Source organism: Phragmites australis, chromosome 1, assembly GCF_958298935.1.
Source record: "Phragmites australis chromosome 1, lpPhrAust1.1, whole genome shotgun sequence".
Lineage (NCBI taxonomy): Eukaryota > Viridiplantae > Streptophyta > Magnoliopsida > Poales > Poaceae > Phragmites > Phragmites australis.
The window spans coordinates 18,640,787-18,659,578 of record NC_084921.1 but is presented as its reverse complement, the minus strand read 5'-3'; the positions used below and the strand labels follow the sequence as shown (position 1 = coordinate 18,659,578).

The 18,792-nt window shown below is 44.4% G+C and overlaps 1 protein-coding gene and 1 pseudogene across 2 annotated transcripts; both read left to right on the top strand.

Annotated features, from left to right (window-relative positions):
- The first annotated feature begins 5,727 nt into the window (after nt 1–5,727).
- On the top strand, nt 5,728–10,190 carry LOC133912083 (uncharacterized). 2 transcript variants are annotated; one of them, XR_009908758.1, is made up of 9 exons: nt 5,728–6,052; nt 6,170–6,273; nt 7,017–7,189; nt 8,267–8,360; nt 8,722–8,833; nt 8,958–9,046; nt 9,269–9,403; nt 9,608–9,693; nt 9,802–9,867. XR_009908758.1 is itself a non-coding variant. In XM_062354654.1 (9 exons), exons 1-9 carry the CDS (start codon nt 5,734–5,736, stop codon nt 10,076–10,078), a joined length of 1,155 nt encoding a protein of 384 aa, XP_062210638.1. In that variant the 5' UTR covers nt 5,728–5,733; the 3' UTR covers nt 10,079–10,190. The 2 variants fall into 2 exon arrangements, 1 of the variants encoding a protein (XP_062210638.1); XM_062354654.1 differs by lacking the exon at nt 9,269–9,403 and adding an exon at nt 9,966–10,190 and having other exon boundaries at nt 9,802–9,866.
- A 5,995-nt stretch (nt 10,191–16,185) lies between these two features.
- The window catches only part of LOC133883253 (uncharacterized), a 33,978-nt pseudogene continuing 31,371 nt past the window's right edge, over nt 16,186–18,792 (top strand).

The following is an 18,792-nucleotide window of genomic DNA, read 5'->3' as shown; positions in this document are numbered from 1 at the left end:
ACAAAAATATGAACAGTTAAACAGGCCGTGTCGTGCCAGCCCATCATGCCGCGGCTTCGGCCCAAGCACGGCCCAAGTCGTTGTGCCGTGCCGGCCCGACCTGTTAGCCGTCGTGCCGTGCTGTGCCTGGGCCGGGCCAAAATGGTTGTGCCTCGTGCCGGCCCATTTGGCCCGGCCCACTTGGCCATATTTAGCATGGAGAAGGTTGGCTGTATTAGGTGATGTCAGATAAGATGACATTGATTGTGATGCAGGATGGTAAGACTGTGATGATAGGTGAGAAGACAGGAGATCATCAGTACAAGCTAAAAGGTGAAGTCATGGAGGTGGGAGCTGCAAATTTTGCGGAATAAATTCCTGACGGTGAGGCATCCTCGTCGGACTATTCAGGATGACAGCGAAGATAGACGGCTCAAGTCTAGGTACACAGAGGTTCACACATGGTGGACTCAAGTTGACGTGTATATTTGTCAAGGTGGAGTTTGTTGGAATATGTATCGAGTATGTGTACATAGTAGGTTACAGATAGACTTGAGTTATAATTGGATGGGACTAGGATTAGAGTTGTAGTTGAACTCTTAATTTCGGGCCTTTAAATAGAAGGTACCACTGTTGTAACCAAAGGTAAGACTGAAACAACTGGGGAGGAACACCCGTAGTCATGCCCCGAGGATGTAGGTAACTTGATCGAACCTCGTTAAAAAATATCGTGTCTTGATCTTGTGCTTGGCTTGATGATCCTAATGATGCTTCCGCTAAAATTCTAACAAGCATAGCGGCGGGCTTTGCCAGAGCAAGCCTTAGCCAACGATGGAACGCCTTGGTGTGGTCGCTGCGCTCATCGCTGGCAGCCTCGTAGCTACTGACGTTGAAGTCAGGGGAAAATGCAAAACCCTCCCCAAAGTTACTTGGATTTTGACTTCCCTCCCAAAGTCATTTTGTTGCAAAAAAAAACTCCCTAAAGGTTTGGTTTTGTTGCAAAAACACCTCCAAAAATTTAATTTTTTAAAAAAATCATAAAAATTCTAAAAAACTAGAGACAATTCTAAGACTTTGTGATTTTTTTTCAAAAATAATATCCTTTGCATCATATTTCATGTAGAGGAAGTTTGAAAAAAAAAAGAAAGAAAAACGTGCAGCTCATTTATTAATTCGAGTTAAATGCATAGTTAATTATTTATTAATTCAAAAATCATGAAACAAATTTTTTTTAGTATTCTTACATGATCCTATATCTTCTAAAAATACATGAAATTTTGAAATAGTTATTATAACGTGCAAGATTAAGTAAATGTGTTGCAGATAGATTAATTCATAACTAATTCATAACACCCCCAAAATTAGTGAAACCACTTTTATTAGTTTACTTAAATAATTATTTGTGTAGGAAAAATAATGGTAGACATGACAAAGTTAAAATAATATGAGTTAATAAGTAAGATGCACATTTTTCTTTTTTCTTTTAAACTTCCTCTCTATGAAATATGATGCAAAGTATATTATTTTTGAAAACAAATTTCACAGAAGGTCTTATAATCGTCTCTAGTTTTTTTTAAATTTTTTTTGTGATTTTCTTTATTTTGTTAATTTTGAGAGGTTTTTTCAATAAAATCAAACTTTTGAGGGTTTTCTCAAACAAAACAACTTCTGAAAGAAAAGTCAAAATACAAGTGACTTTTAGGGTTTTTTTTTTGCATTTTTCCCTTGAAGTCGACACTCTCCAGCACGTTCTTCGGGAGCTTAGTTGTTTGTGTGGCTTTGCGATGCACCGAGGACCCTGTCTTCTGGAACGCCTCTGTGCCGTCGCTGGTGGCCCGGCAGCTGTCGACGCTCTCCGGCTCTTTGGTCGAGAGCTGACGTCTTTCTGCAACCTTGCAGTGTGCCGACCGTGGCCCAGTACGTGCCTCCATGAGAGCGTCGCCGACCGCCAGGACCAACATGCAGCACTGCAGCAGGACTAGCAGAGAAGCCGGGCGACGAGCCATTGCCTCTCTGGAACGATGTACTTGTGTTGGATCTCGCCCTTTTTGCAGGAGGGACGCTCATGCTCACAGAGGAATTGCAGGTCTTGCGCTTGATTGTGGTAGGTTGGTGCAGCCGATCATTCTCATACTAGATAAATACCCTGCGTGTTGTTGTGGGCCCTTCAAGAATTCCTTGAGCAATGAGATGCGAAAGTACAAACAAAAAGAGGAATGCAAATAGCGGTATTAGATAAATGCTAGATACAGCTATTAACTTTGTATATATAGCTAGTTGACCAGCAAATTAACTGGCTCTCAAGATGATAAAGTACTACAGTGCTCAAGCAAATGATAGTACCTTCGTTCTCAAATAGATATCATACTAAAATACGTGCAATAAAACTTTTAAAATTTTAATCACTAATATATATAAAATTATTAGGATTTGATACATGAAAATAATAGTAGTGAATTTGTTATGAAAAATACTTTGATATCATCTAATTTTTATTAACTTTTATTAAGAAGTAATTATCAAAAGTAATAGTTAAACTTGTTTGTTGGAGACCGTATCGATATCCTAAATGATAAGTAAAAGAGAACGGAGGTACTGTAAGGAACACAAAATTAAGATGCACAACATAATAGCAGCTATATTGACTGAGATGACGAGTTATAGTTGCGGGTATTTATATGTTGGTGAGTCACAATGGTGAATTGGAAGCAGAGAGGTCCTAAGGATAGTAACGGTGGATTTTGGTTTGATAATGGTGTCATACCTCAAGTTTTTAGCTAAGTACTAACGCTGAATGAGACATTCACGTGATGCTATGAACACGCTGGACGTGGACGTGTTATGATGCTAGCAACAGCCTATTCTATATAATAATTTGTTTTTTCACACGAAACAATAGTAGTGAGTTCGATGCAGCTCTTTAGACTAGAACCCTAAACCCCTTTCTAACTCTCCTCCCTTGCCCATCACATACATGGCATACACAGACATGTCATTCTCATTCATATAGGAGTTCATTTACATCATGATAGTTATAATTACAACCTTGATCATTTCCATGACTTGCACACATATATACAAACATACACTAGGAGGAGTGAAATTCTTGGGAATGTCTGTTTCTCTGTGGAGAGGATATCCTAAATTCCCTATGCATATTTAATTGTGACTACTAATGATCTCATAACTAAATATATATGGCAAAACTATAACACCACGCCAAAACTCAGAATCTCCTGAACTATGAGGAATTGAGCGAGAGGCTGGCGATAGTAAGAACATCAGTGGCCACTGTCCATATTAACACCGGCAAGTACAAACAGGCCCTACTTGGATATACTCTTAATCACGATTCACATATCTCTGGTAGCAACATAGATTAAAGGAGAAAAGCAATTAGCCAGACATCAAACTTTTTCGAAATAGCTCACGAAACGAGATTACTACAGTACTATAAAACCAGGTTTATATACTGACCCATCACTGACAGTTACTAATGGTATGCCGGTTCAAAAGCTGCTCGGGAAAAATTAGCGAATGTGATTTATGAACCGGCAGTGATGAAGGGCATCACTATTGACTGATGATTTGAGCCGGCAGTGATGCTTCACTGCCGGATGAAGGCAACAGCCAACAGTGATACCTGAACTATCACTGCCAGATCTAGCCATAAACCAACAGTGATAGTTCGTCAAGTATCACTGCCGGCTCGTATTATAAGCCGACAGTGATAATAGGTATCACTGCTGGCTCATAAGAAGCACCGACAGTGATAATAGATGAACAGTGACTGGTTGGGTGAATAGTGCATGATCGGGTATCACTGCCGGTTCGTAACACGAGCCGATAGTGTTAATAGATGACAGTTTATCTTTAAAAATTCATAATTTTTTCATATAAAGTTGGATGTAGACAAAATTTATATGAAAATTATAGCCCTCAACGAGATCTACAACTTTGTAGTTGAAAACCTTTTCATTCGAAGTCATTTAGATATCCAAATAATCGTTTGAAATTTCAGACATAAGATATCAAAAAGATTACATATGCTACTGTTATCCTAAGTACTTATGTGGTGGGATGATAAGGATGTATCACGTGAGTTGAGAGGTCTCAGGTTCGAGTGCCACAAAACGCACGCGTGCGAATAATCGTGTGACTTGTGACTTGCGACAGTACGGACGTGAGAGTTCCTTAGGTGAATTTTTTTTAATTTTCCCAACCCAAAAAATCAATCGAGGGCCGACTGTATCACTGTCGGCTAAAGCTTTCAACCGGTAGTAATAACCGACTATCACTGCCGTCTGAAGCCTTCAGTCGGCAGTGATAACCCCTTCACTGCTAGTATCTGGGCCGATAGTGATAGTCTCCGACTATCACTATTTGCTACCCACTACTGACTCTAAAACCGATAGTAATGACTCCTTTAGAGCCGACAGTGATAAGATTTTCTGTAGTAGTGCCATAATCCTCCTCGATGCCAACAAAGCTACAGCGAAGTTGAGTGGGGAGGACTGGACTTTTCCCCTTTTTAAACCCAAGGAGATGAAATGGCAGAGGAATTAAAACCGTTGATTCTGGATGAGCCGTTCAGATTATGACAAATACATAAAAGTGCACCTCAGGGTTTTTAAATGGAAGCTGCTATATCTCAGTCAGCTGAAATAAAACTTCATTCAGTCAATGCACGTGGACCGTCAGATTTTTATCGGACGGTCGTGGTGTTTTCTTCTTCCTCCATATCAGGCGTCCTGCGCTTTCTTTCTCTTGTGCTTAACTCAGTGACCTTAACTTGTCGACTGAGAGATCGCCGGATTTCAGTCGAGTGTACAGGAGGAAATCCGTTAAAAATTCGTTTGATAACCGAAATGCAGAGGTCAGTGATTTCACAAAATTCGTGAAATTTGGTAAGAATTCGGTTAAATTCACTTGGTTAAACTGGTTTGACCACTAAAAAAACTGTCAAATCGGCCGAGCGAAAGCCGATCAAATTCAACCAAAAACCGACTGCATTTTTCGCATTGATCGCATTTTGATCGAATTAGTTGAAAACCGTTCAAATTTCTCGATTTACCGAGAGCATTGGTTGAATTTCAGTAAAGTTCAAGAAAAATAAAAAATCACAAAAAATTCACAAAAATAGAAATAAATATGGCATGACATTGGATCATACATAAATTGTCATTCCATTTTGTTTAATCTCTACCATCTACTCCACACATAAATCATACATAAAATTGTCATTCCATTGTAAATCCTTTTCTATTCGATGGATGTCAAAATTCCATTTCTGTTTTGTATGATTTGATATGTGTGGTTTGGAATCATTTTGCTAATTCAAAAATTATGAAACTAATTTTTGTGTAAAAATGAAAGAAATATAATAACAATAAAATTTATTACAAACTTTATTGCTCACCTTACCCAACTGGACCGAAACAGGCCGTTTGCACTATGTATTCAACCCATTTCGGCCTTTTTAATTTTTCATTCTTTTTTCAATTCATCAATGTTTGGGCACATATTTCTGGATGCAAATGACATTTTTTTGAAAACTTGTTCACATATAGTCTTAAATTTTCTCTAGTTTTTTATTTTTTTTTCAAATCTGATTTGAATTTTTTGAATTCATATATGAATTTTGTTCACATTACAAAACCAGATTGCACCGAATTGACCGAATTTTATGGTTTTGGGCCGGTTTTTTATCGAATTTGCGAACCAGAGCACCTTCGCGGTAACTAGCCTTATGATATGGATAATGTAGAGGATCCTCGTTTCAGTAGGACGGAAACCCCGTCCTCCCCTCCTCACCTTTTCCACGCCGTCCAACCTCCCAGCCCCTCGGGACGCCACGGCATCGGCATGGGCGGAGCCGTGCCACCACCACGTCCTCCCCGACTCCGTTCCCAGTCCCCCAGCCATCCATCTCTGTCTCCTCCCTATCTCCAGGCCACCACCCCCGTCGCCTCCTCCCCCCTCCCCATTGTCCCTCGCTCCGCTCCAGTTCCCCCCGTCCGCGTCTCCCGCCCGTGCCGTCGCGCCGCGATGTCAGCCGCTGCCGCCTCCATCGGTACGCGCTCCTCCTCCAGTGCCCGATGGCGTCTCCCGTTTTTAGTTCTTATTCCCCTCGAGTCCTCTCGAGGCCCACCTGATTGGCTGACTCTCGTTTTGTTCTCGAGCGATGCAGGAGTCAACTCGCTCTCGTCCGAGACCGTCGGCGTGGGGCAGAACGATTTGCTGATCGTTGGGCCTGGCGTGCTCGGCCGGATCGTCGCTGACATGTGGAAGCAGGTTGCCACTGATTGTATCCGAGATAGACTGCTAGCTAACCTTGCCTCTCGGTTGATCGATGTATTTATTACCTGTGTACCTCTCCAAGAACTCAACATGGTGGTAGCTTGCCTTTAAACAACAAAAAAATCCTAGCTAATGAACCAAATATTATTATGGCCCTGTTCTAAGCGAGTCGACGACTGTACGTTTGAGGGGAAAAAGAAACAATCATTTCTTTATGTTTGTCTGCCAACATTTCTTTGGCGGTATAGCCAAGTACCGACAGCTACATATGGACATCTAGAAATTCCTAGATAATGAACCCAATATTGGCCCTGTTCTAAGCAAGTCTACCTTAAGTAAAAAAAACTATGATTCTCTTTTGTTGATCTGCTAACATTTCTTTAGAGATATGGCGGAGTACCGACAACTACATATATAGCCCTGTTCTAAGCAAGTTTACTTTGAGTAAAAGAAAAAAAAACTGTCATTCATTTTTTGTTGGTCTGCCAACATTTCTTTAGTGATACAGCGGAGTACCGACAACTACATATGGTTCTGACGATCTCTTATCTGAGAATCGTTGATTTTTTATGGATATCTTGTCAATCAGAGTGCTTGTTCTTTCTGAATAGAGGGACTGGTACCCTTGAATTATCTTTTTTTTATGTTATCTTCTTAGTACAGTTTGTAAGTTTAAATAGCTTCACCCGTTAAATACCATAAAACTTTGTCTGATTAAGAGCTTTCAATTCTTATAGGAATATCCAGGTTGCAAAGTTTTTGGTCAGACTGCAACCACAGAACATCACAATGAATTAAATGAAATTGGTATCATTCCCTCCTTGAAGGGATCCATAATGGGTCCGAAATTTCCATATGTTATTTTCTGTGCTCCACCTTATCGTTCTGATGATTATCCTGGGGATCTGAGGTAAAGAAACTGCAAGGTTACAATGATGATTGCCTCTTTATATTTATTCTGTATTTCGGTCATGATCATGTTCTGGCCTTTTCTTCATAAAAATAACTGTTCAAATCTCCATACTTATAATGCATGATTGGCTTCTGGGGCATGCATCTAGCAAATGGGCATGCTAATAGGCTTGCAAAAGTATTCTATAACTAGGAATTGTAGGGTTTTGATCATTTTTTTCTCTTATTGAATTTTGTTTAAACTTTAACTGGATCTGCACATTCAAAATAAGTTAGTAAATGTATACAATTTGACAGGACTTTGAGACAAGTTAGATAATAAGAATAGAGAGGTATATGCAAAAGTTGGGGATGAAAGGTCAATGTTGCATGAATGAGGCGGTTCATCTTTACATGAATAACCGAATGTTTTAGGGGTTTTGGCTGGAATTAAAGAGCTGAGATACATCCCATACCCATAACCATTATTATGGGATAAATTTTGTCGTCTTGATCTATAGTAAGGGGGTTAATTTACATTAATGTTGAAACCAGGAAACTGCCTTCAATCCTGTCTCATTATTCTTACAACCTAAAGAAACATAAGACTGGGATGGCTATTGGCCTATTCTGAATTTGTTGCCCGTTAAGTTTCACGACTCGTACACAAGCCACTATTGTTGCACCTCAATTCTCTTGTGTCAACATAATGCGCCCTTTCTCTTGCAAAAATAGAAAGAAAAAAAATGTAATGCACCCTTTGAGATGGTTTTAGCTTAAAGAAGATGAGGCTATATCAGGAAGCTGACAGGTGTCAAAGGGGCTTACTGGACTGATGATACATCGAGGGAAAAATATGGAAACTGCCAACATTGATATCCCTGGGCATCACTAATTTTCCCTTGATTCGCTGGATTCCAGGAGTATTGATCAATGATGTATTCTTTTTTCTTCAATAGATAATTCACAAAGCTAAAGAAAGTATTGGTGAATGAGCCAAGTGTCCTTTCAGTCAAATATGTCTAGCTCTGTCTTAATTAAAACAAAACAGTGTCAAGGGCATGTAAGACATCCTTATTTCAGAAGACATGTGCAGAGTGGCAGCTTCGAATTGGAATGGAGAAGGCTCTTTCCTGTTCACCTCGAGTACTGCTGTGTATGACTGCAGTGACAATGGATTATGCGATGAGGTATAATTAATCTAAGCTTCATATTATATAGCATACAGCAGTAGAGTTATCTCGGTCGTTCGTTTGTTCTTCAACTGTGGGGATGCAAAACCCTCTTTATTTCTTTGCTTGCAGTATATTTAGTATTACTTTTTGCTTATATTCCAATTATAAAACTTTGAAAACTCATACACGAACTATGGAACAAGAAAACAGACCGGCTTTCGGGATGTGAACCTGTTGTTTTCATGTCCGTTCCATTTTTCAATGCCAATCCAGTTTCTAGAACCCTGGTCCATTTGCTTGTGCTTTGCGACAATGTTGCAGTATCATGTCCAGTTTCCTTGATTTTGTGTAATCTTTATCTTCGTTGCTTTTGTAGGATTGTCCTTGTGTACCGATTGGTCGGAGCCCTCGTACTGATGTCCTTCTAAAAGCAGAAAATGTTGTCCTTGAGGCAGGAGGCTGTGTTCTCAGGCTAGTAGGACTTTATATATCCTCACCAACATGCTTTGTTCCATCTTTCAGGCATCTAGTGTTCTTAGATATAACGTTGCCTGAAGTCTACTACATTACAATGGGTAGAAGTGATATAATATTTCCTTGACTTACCACACAATTCGGATCGAGGTCCTCATGTTTTCTGGTTGTCGAAAGGAACTTTGGATGCACGTCCTGATCATATACTCAATCTGATACATTATGAAGTAAGAGTTGCTACTTATTTATGCTAGGATCATAACATAGATGAGTGTATTTTGGTTTCGATGTTACACTTTTTTTGGTTGGCCAGGGAAACCATAGTTATAGTTACTGTGTTAGAGCTAAGCCGCTTAATACAGTTCAGGCAATATTTACTGTTAAGTGCCAACCTGTTTCTGACCCCCCATGTACCTGAATAAAAAATCACACATTCATTCATATTGTAGATGTTGGTTGGAAGCCAACTTTTTGCCACAGTTCTCTTAGGTATGCCCCAAGAAAGCATATGGTTCCTAGCCACGAGTCAGGCGTGACAAATATTTTTCAAGAGGGCCCACACATCACAGTTACGTGGAACTACGGTAAGATTCCCGGAGGCAAAAATTGTTTGTCAAGCCTAGACAATTTTAGGTAGTAAATCAAACAGGGCCCAATCATTTTTATTAATATAACCAGATTCTCTCGAGGTGTTCTTTTTGTTAATACGTATGCGAATTAATGTATTATTAGGGTGTATGCTTACTGCGCAGCCTGCATTTCATGAGTTCTTGCCATATACTTTACAGGATGCGGCTAGCCTTGCAATTGCAATCATGAAAAAGAGACTACGTGGCCGCATCTTTGTGGGCTGTGACAATGAGCCTCTATCCAGGTCTCTGCCAGACTTCATCTTCAACTTGCTCTGCAGTCTGCATTCATCTAAGATCAATTTTGCTACAGCGAATAAGTGTTCTGACATGAGGAAACTTTGACTTCGCAGGCAAGAAATAATGGACCGTGTTAACAGAAGTGGGAATTTCGATACAAAGTTCCAGGGCTTCACTGGTTAGTCATCGTTATATATCTAGCTGCTTTCATGAATTCTTGCGCAAAACATTTGGGCGCCTAATTAACATAGCCTGCATCTGCCTTAACTTGCTGTAGGGACCAATGATCCGCTGGGAAAGAGGATGGAAAATTCCAAGACTCGGGCTGAGATTGGATGGCAGCCCAAGTATCCGAGCTTCACAGAGTTCCTTGGTTTGAGCAATTTTTAACATTCTTGGATGTCACAAAATTCTTCTCCTGATTCCAGATGCATAAATCAATTCTTCCAAGACATAAGCACAGACTTAAAATGAAGAGTGAAATCCATGAGCAGTCCCTAAACTCGTCCTGCATTCTCATTTAGATCCTCGAACTCTTAGAATACAGATCCATGTCCCTAAACTTGCTAATTACTAGGTGAGTGACCGCGTGTCGTAACGGAAACACAAGTAATGCACATGATAACATTAAAATTGCCAATTCAAACCGGAAGATGTTGCAAAGCATAAGAAAGAAACGAAAAACATTATTTAGTAACTACATGTTGAGGGAGGCTCTAATGCTGGGTAGGTATGGCGGCCACCGCACCTCGTCATATTGGTCGACCAGCACATACCACCTTGTTCTTCCTCGAGCAGCAGTAGCTCATCGGCGTTGGCCACCTTGTGGCCCAGTGTCGGTGATGTGGAAGATGTTCATGAATCAGCTTGCTTAATCATATGAATGTCTTCATATGTACTCCAATACTAAGGGGTATTCTGATGCACACACTAGATTAGACCCTTAATGCAATTATGAAGATTGCAGGATACTAAAAGCCAAATACGTCAACCAAACAAATTACTGGAGCACCCACAAAATACACCAAAATCGGCCTTATGGTATTCTACACTAAAGATTAGAAACATGCTAGCAAACTCAACACTTAACAACATCAAATACATGACGATATGCAACTACATCAACTGCTCAACCCAATTCTCAATCTAGAGCCAACCATGGTGTTTGGTACATGATGATATGCAACTACATCAACTGCTCAACTCAAAGCATGTGGTTGTAGTAGACCTCTAGGAACCTAATCGTGGCAATGGAACGTGCAAAAGGTAACAAACATGTTTGCTCAAGACACAATGTGTCGGAAATACACTTGTCTACCAGCAGGTGATTAGGGAACAACAATCAATGGTGTTGATGTAAAGAATATGGGTCCTCCCGCCAAGATGGCCCACAACTGCCAGTTTTTACAGGACCAGTTTTCTTTCTCTAATCCGGACCCACCGCGCGACCACTTGGCATCGCCCGACCACAGTCCTGACTTTCGTTGGAATTTTCGTGACTAGCCTCTACTGGTCGTGAGGCAAGTACTTGTCTAACTGGTCGACTCTTATTTAATACCGCTACTCATGCTGCTTTCCTTTCCCAGGCACTCCACTCCGGTTGAGGCGGCTGAGGCCGGCGCAGAGCTTTTGTGTTTCATCCCGCAACATTAATTGCTACGGGACAGGCTCACAGACGCAACAGGGAATGTGGTAGGCCGCGTGGGAAATCAGCGATGGGACATGGCAGGCCGAACGACCCTGGAACAACCAACGGGGATACGACCGACGGATGGGATGGGCACCACAGTGCTCCAGGGCAGGCACATCACATGTGTGTCCTGTAATGATAGCCTAGGCTGACCACCTAGGTAGGCATGGGTCTTTTTGTTAGGCCCACATGTAATGCTCCTATCTTTTTGGAATATAAAGGGAGGGGTGTTTGGCTTGGGAGAGGGAGATCTTTGTAACACAAAAAACAGACTCCATGAGAGGAAGACACATGATATAAGACTATTACTCCACGTGCCTGAACATGGATAATCCCTCTTGTCTTTAAGTAGCATACACAGACATACCCGCGTACACACCCAAAATGCAGATCACACACCCATCGTTCGGTACACCTTGGAACTATTGCCAGGGATTAACTCCTGACAAATGACGGACCATCAAACAAGGCAAACAACAAGTCAAGAGAGCTGCAGGTGCTTAACAATATATGGTAATGCAAAGAAGATGTCGCCTAGTTTTAAAAACCATTGCTTGGCGGCTAATCACGCGAGCCCTACCAACAGGGGAGAAAGTGCATCGAAGATGTAGACAACAGGTTCTCAAGATGTGGACTGGGGACAAATAACAATTTGTTCTTCACTTGTGCTTACATCAGTTCACTATGTTCATATCGAACCTGCAGCTTCGATTCGGTAGCATCCAAAATTGTGAAGGTACTGATACCAAGACATAATTCATAACCCATATACTCATAGCAATGCTCATAGCTGCCAAGAATATTCATAATCCTTTGGCAAATTTGGAAAGAAAGAAACAATCACATACCCAACAAAAAAAAAGTGGCACAGGTTTCACATGCTGTGCTGGGGCTAATAAAAACAACTTTTGCCACAAAGTTTTTTTTGAGAACGCGTTGTGCGCATATTTCATTAAGTAGGAGCAAATAAAACAAGAACTTACGCGACCTGGAAAGGAAAAGGCTAATGCCACACAATTGCATTTTGCGACCTAAAATTTACCGGAAACAAACAACGAAAATTCGCTCGTGTCCACAGCATTCCCTCCATGATCTGTTGTGCCAGGGTGGCTAGCATGAGGGCCGACCTATTGAAGATCCAGTTATCTCTCTCACACCATATGGACCAAGCGACCACTACTACCACAAAGTTCCAACAACTACAGGAGCACATGGACTCGATGCAGCAGAAAACACAATAAACGTATGATTAGCCAAACACTCTTTTCAGGTCCAAGATGTTACACCGAATCATCGATGAAATATGTTGAGACGGGGATATGGGAATAAGAATCTTCATCCATCATCCTCCTGATCTAAGGGGCTTTAGCTAGGCTCCAGAATCGTCGCTTCAGGCAGAAATGCATGTTCTCATGATGGAAAGGAGGGCCAATGAGGCGCTCAAATAATGGCGCGACAAGCTACATCACTGATAGCCTAATTTTAGCCAAGCAATCATCAGCATAAGGGACTTGCAGAATAGCATAAGCAATCAATGATACAACAAATGACTACCACACTCTATTTATTAGGTGCCCAGGAAGCCAACTCTATTGCGTGTTATGTTAGAAACTAAAGAAAGACAAAGACCACAGAGGCTAGAGATAGAATTTTCCTGCTATAACGTGGAGCACTATGACATCTCCCCAACAAAAATTCTTTTGGTTCAATGTAATTGGGAATCAGATTCTCTAGCTCATGTATTGTGTTTCTTAGATCAATGCATCCAAGTCTTCAAAAAACAAAACAAAAAAGGTAATGCATGGCAGCTTCCTAGTGAGCATCTTCTTACAAGAATCGGACAGACTGGTTTAAATTTCAGTGCTATATGTTGTTCACAATTTGTGAGGAAAGCATGAAGATCATGACGATGTTTACGCATTCCTAAATGACAAAACATAATGTTGCCTAGTGGTGAAAGTTGTACAATTCAGGCTCGAGCAATTTTATGGATGGAAAATTGTACAATTCAAGAAACCAAACACACCGAACAGCAGAGGTAAACGCTCATGCATTACATCTGCATTACCTCTCCCATCTGCCATTGGCATACCCGTCATCGTGCGCCTGGGGCATGGCCCCCACCGCACGGCGCTACTGCTAAACTTGCCCTGCCCCCGTCCCCACCGCTACGGCTACGGAGTCGGTAGAGTCAGAGGAATCTAGCATCATCCTGCCCCCGGCGCCCGCTACCGCCCGGAACCCGCGCCACCCGTGCCGTGACATCATGCGCACATTCGTCGCTCGACCACACAGGACCTTGGCCCCCGGCGCCTACTCGCAGACGCCACTGCACGCAACACCAACACCCTCAGGAGGCTACTGATGAATACCATCTCATGGCTATGGCTAACTGGCTTCCCTCTCCCTCGACCCCTGCTCAGATGCCGCGGCCGCTCCATGAGGTGAGATCCGCTGGTTTAATGGCTTTGGATCTGGGGAAAGGGAGGGCAGGGAGGAGGAAGCGGCAGAAGGGGACGTGGTGGTCGGTGCCAAATTCCCCTGCGACCTGCCTCCTCCCCGATAGAAAAGGCACCGGTTTCCAAGGAGGATGGCATGTGGCGGAAGAGGCCCAGAGGGGACGCGATGAGGACCCGAAAGAGCGAGAGGAGCGGTAGCGGCAGGAGGGTGACTAGGTTGCAGCGGAGGAGCGAGAGGAAGTGGATGCAGGTGAAGGCAGGGAGGAGGCGAAGAAGGGGCGTGGGAACGACGGTCGGGAGCAGCGCGGGGTGGATGGGGAGGGCGAGCGTGACCTTGGACGTGACAACCAGGAGGGAAGAAGGAGAGGTTTGTAGTGGGATCGGGAGAGAATGTGGAAGGGAACGTAGAGGGTGCCGGGCCCATGTGTTAGCGTGGTGGGGGAGCAGAACGGAGGCGGAAGGCGAGCTGGTTGAGAAAAAACTCCTATACATTTTTTAAGTAGTATATATATCGCCGAAAGTCCTATTATCCTGATTATTCTGCATATGTGGCATGTGACAGCATGAAGCCTAACATAAGAGGTCCACATGAAAGTTGCTCACCCCTTTCCTCTGCCATCCCCCCTCTGGTCGGGGGCAACCCACGGATCTGGGCGGCCCATCCTCTCTAGCAGCTGGTGTCCACCAGGAGAGGTTCGCTGAGGGAGCTTGATGTGCCTTAGTCCCAAGGAAGTGATCTGACGCTGCGGCTCCACCTCCTACGCGGCGAGATAGTGGCGGCGCTGAGCCAGCTGCGGTAGCGGCGTGGTTGGGCAACACGGAAGTAGTTCCTGAAGGCGGGGAGCTCCTCTCGGTGGCTGCTCGGCGGCGGGGCTACGCGGGACGGGCTGGTGGCAGTGTGGCTGTTTGGCGTGGAGGGAGCTCGAAGCCGGTGCAGCTGTAGAGGTTCACACCACACAAATTCCAACCCAGAGACAATTCGATCAAATTTCGCATGAAATCACATAAATTTCAGCACCACGAACACCTCCCACGACCCGAGCCCCAAATGGAACCGGAAGAACTAGCCAAACCGTGCATTGCGCGAAGAAGCGAACCTCGAATCCCTCCCAATCCAGATCCATGGTGAAATCTGGTGGTTTGTTAGAGCTCGACGACAGGTCCACGCGGGGGGGGGGGGGGGGGGGTAGTCCGCAGCCTTCGGCTTTGCGGCACATGGTTTGAGGACATGGCGCCAGGTCGGGATCTTGTCGGCAACAGAGTGTTGCCCCGAGCGGCGTAACACGACCTTCGACCGGGCCGGGGGAGGGCGTGCTACAGCTACTCTACTGCTACCGTCGTCCGTGCCCACTTCTACGGCCGGAGATTTGGCCAGCGGCGACGTAGTTGCGCGGGTAGAGAGAGAGGGGGAGAGGGGAATATACATGAGAGAGATTGGAGTCCACGCTGTCACATGCCACTTAGGCAGGTGAACAAATTTGGACCTTGGATGGTACATGGATGCCGATTTTGGGAATCTAGATGAGAATCTACATGATGCGGATTTTGAGTTTTGAGACTGTTGGTGGATTTTGTTGTAATAAATAATAACTGCCTTAAGCAGTTATCCATATGAACAGGTGCCTATGGGTGAAAAGACACATATTCATCACCTATATATGGTAAACAATCTCATCAATGAATACAAGAGTTCATTTATTTTACTCTACTATATTCTACTTTCTACCTGTAACATATTATCAGCACGCTCGAGTTAATCAGCCACAAAACAACAACGAAGAACAGAGGCACGACGACCTCAACATAGTGACGAACATCACTTCCAGAAAGCCTCTTCCAGAAGGCTTTGGACGCGATTCATCGGAAGAGGAGGCTACACCATCGAAGGATATGTCAGTCGCGTGCTTCTCTGGCGATCGCACGAAGGCGGTGCCCATCAACGCAATGTTGCCTCCAATTCGCGAACAATAGGCCACACAATCGAAGACGAACAGCGGATGAACAAGAACGAGAGGTGAGCAATGGAGCACACGAATCTTCATCATCTGCTTCTCGCCCATGAACCTTCATCAACATGCCTCTTGCGCGTGGCTCTTCATGTTGTTCACCGTCAGCCGTCCACAACCAACGCCCAGCACAAAGACGTCGTCTTCCATCAATGTCGAAATTGGCGGAGGCACTTCTCTTTTGTCCTCCAGTGGCACCGACGACATTATCAGCGGCAGTTCGCGCCTGATCCGCGGTGCCTCTTCCTCCATGAGCTAGCCACTTGTGTGATTCCCGAGGCGGCTTACCCGCTCCTGGCCGGCCACACTGGTAGTGGTTGTGCCTTGATCTCGCTACCAACGATGGTGCGGGATTCGACGGCTGTGGCCCACGGCCAACACGGCTGGCCAGATCCAACCGTACCCCTCCAGCGGCGCTCCATCAGTGCCTACGCTGGATCCGAGCAGCTTCAACAGGTCAACCCAGCGGTGACGCGCCTCCTGCGACTTGTCGACCCTATCCGATGGCGGTCGTATGTGCCCCGCGCCATCCGGGCGGCGAAGCCTAGCCCTCACGGCGATATGTCTTCCTCCAGCAGCGGGAGCCTCCCAGCGCGGCAAGATCTGCCGACCGCAGCTGCCATCGGCCTGAACCTCGGCAGCGGTAATGCCTGCCCATCCCGGCCTGCTCGGTCGGGGCTGTGGCCACTCGCACGGCTCAACTCGGCCACAACCGCTCGCACGGCCCAACTCGGCCACAACCGCTCGCATGACCCACCCCGGCGACCCTATCCGGCGGCGACCCTCAGCCCGAGCCGGCTTCGCTGTTGTGTTCTCCGCTGGGGAGTTTTTTTTATTTTTATATTTTTTCGATTAAAAATTTAAATAAATAGATTCATCGTGAAAAAAATTGTAAAACTAGGCGCCTGCAGCCCCCTTAGAGGGTTGCAGCTCTCTGAGATGGTGGTTAGGCTTGCTAACCGCCCCCTTAGAGGGCGGCAAGGGGGCTAATCGCCCTCTCAGGGGGCGGGTAGGGCCTGGGAGGGCGGTTAGTAGCCTAGCCGCCCTCTGAGGGGGTGGTAATAACATTTTTTTCCCCAAAACTTGCAAAATTTTGTGTATTTCATCAAAATTTAAAATAGGGCATTAAAAAAATTTGGAATTAAAAATATTGAAGAGGTGTGAAAACGGTATACTGAGGAAGTGAGAATTTGGAGTAGGTTATGTAATAGTCAGAGAATAAAAATCAGTAATTAGCACTCGCAGCATATTACGTGGGTATGAGGTGCGAATGGCGACAAACATAGTATTAAACATAGGGTGAAAACATTACATAAGACTGTAACCACGACGACACAACGAGGAAACAAAGGTGGCATGTACAGTTCGCACTAAGACCTACTTATTAGTGCGCCGCTCCTAATCATAATATGCCTTAGGGAGTGGAAGTATGTCAGGTTACATTAGATACTCTCTACTGAGTGCATCTAGGATATTTTCTCTTTCGGAGGGCATCGGGACCTGTCGCCTTAGCACGGCGGGCTCTCTCTTGCTTCCTTGCCCTCTCAGCCTCCCGAGCCTAAGCCACGATATGGTCGTGCGCCTCCTTCCTCATACGCTCTTCTTCCTCCCGCTTTAGGCTAAGTTCCTCTTGTTGTTGCTCGTACTCCTGACATGCGTAAGCTTCCCTTCTCCACCTCATGTTCATGTCGACCCACTGCTTCTGTTCCTCATTTTGCTTATTGTCGAGCCATTGAATAAAATCATAGAGCGGTGGAGGGGACTGAACAAATAGAACAAGATGAGCAGTTAGTAAAACAGGGTGCGAAATCAGTAGAGATGTGGCTGATATCTGTTGTTATACCGGTGGATACTCATATGTTCCATGTTGAGGCTTGTCATATTCGTAGTTGGCACATGATTAAAGTTACACTCCCGACAGAGTAAGCGAGCTGTCACTTCGTGTATAAGTAGCTTTGTAAGATATACATTGGTGAGGACGATAGAATGTAGCGTGTGGTTATGTCGGATTAAGAAATGCAACTAGCATGCCATCGTATTGGAATAAGAAATGCAGTTACGACATGCTAAGCGGACCATAAAGATTATACGCGTCTAAATATGTAGGAGTACATCGCAAATCGAATATGCATATGTAAGTTACAAAAACAAATGTAAAAGTCTACTGTTGTCTCCCCTGCTGCCGTCGGCCGTGCCCCCCATCGTGGTCCCGATGCCGCTGGTTGACCCTCACGTGGCCCCTGGAGTAGGTAAGGGGGTCGGGTGGACCGACCTGTCTGGTAGGCCTAGTAAGGAGCACCGGTGTTGAGACCTCATCCTACGTGGGCTGTGTCTGAAGTGGAGTACTGGGTACTTGGGACCGCTGGAGGACGTCGTAGTCAGGTGTGCCCCAGAAAAAGTCCGGAACGAGGTGGCATCGCCCACCCCTCCGCCAACGACGGCCCCTCTGCACCATGGCAGCATCGGCCCATGCCGGCTACACCGGGCGGTAGCGGACGGCTCGAGCCAGCTTCAACGACAGACGACGGGCTACCTCTCCGCCCAAATCCAGCGATGGGTGCGGGGCTGTTGGGAAACCCTAACAGTGCCACCCTCCCGTTTATATGGCACGGGTTCCCCTCACCGGGCCGAATGGGCCTAAAGGCATGATGGGCCTCAACCCAGGTTGCCTCGGCCCATTCGGTCGACAGCCTGAGGCGAATGGTCTTTTTACAGAAAACCCCTCATTTATGAGAAATTACATCATAAAATGTACTATGCACTATATTCTTATAATTAGACCCTCTGGTTTTAAATATATTGCACTGTATTATATTTACATTATGTAAGTATGCATTCCATACCCTATTTTTCTGGAAAATTATGTAATGTTTAATGTGTTTGCTTCATGCAATCCCTATAACATACAATTTTATTAATGACCGTGTTAATTTTGCAATTGAGATTCAC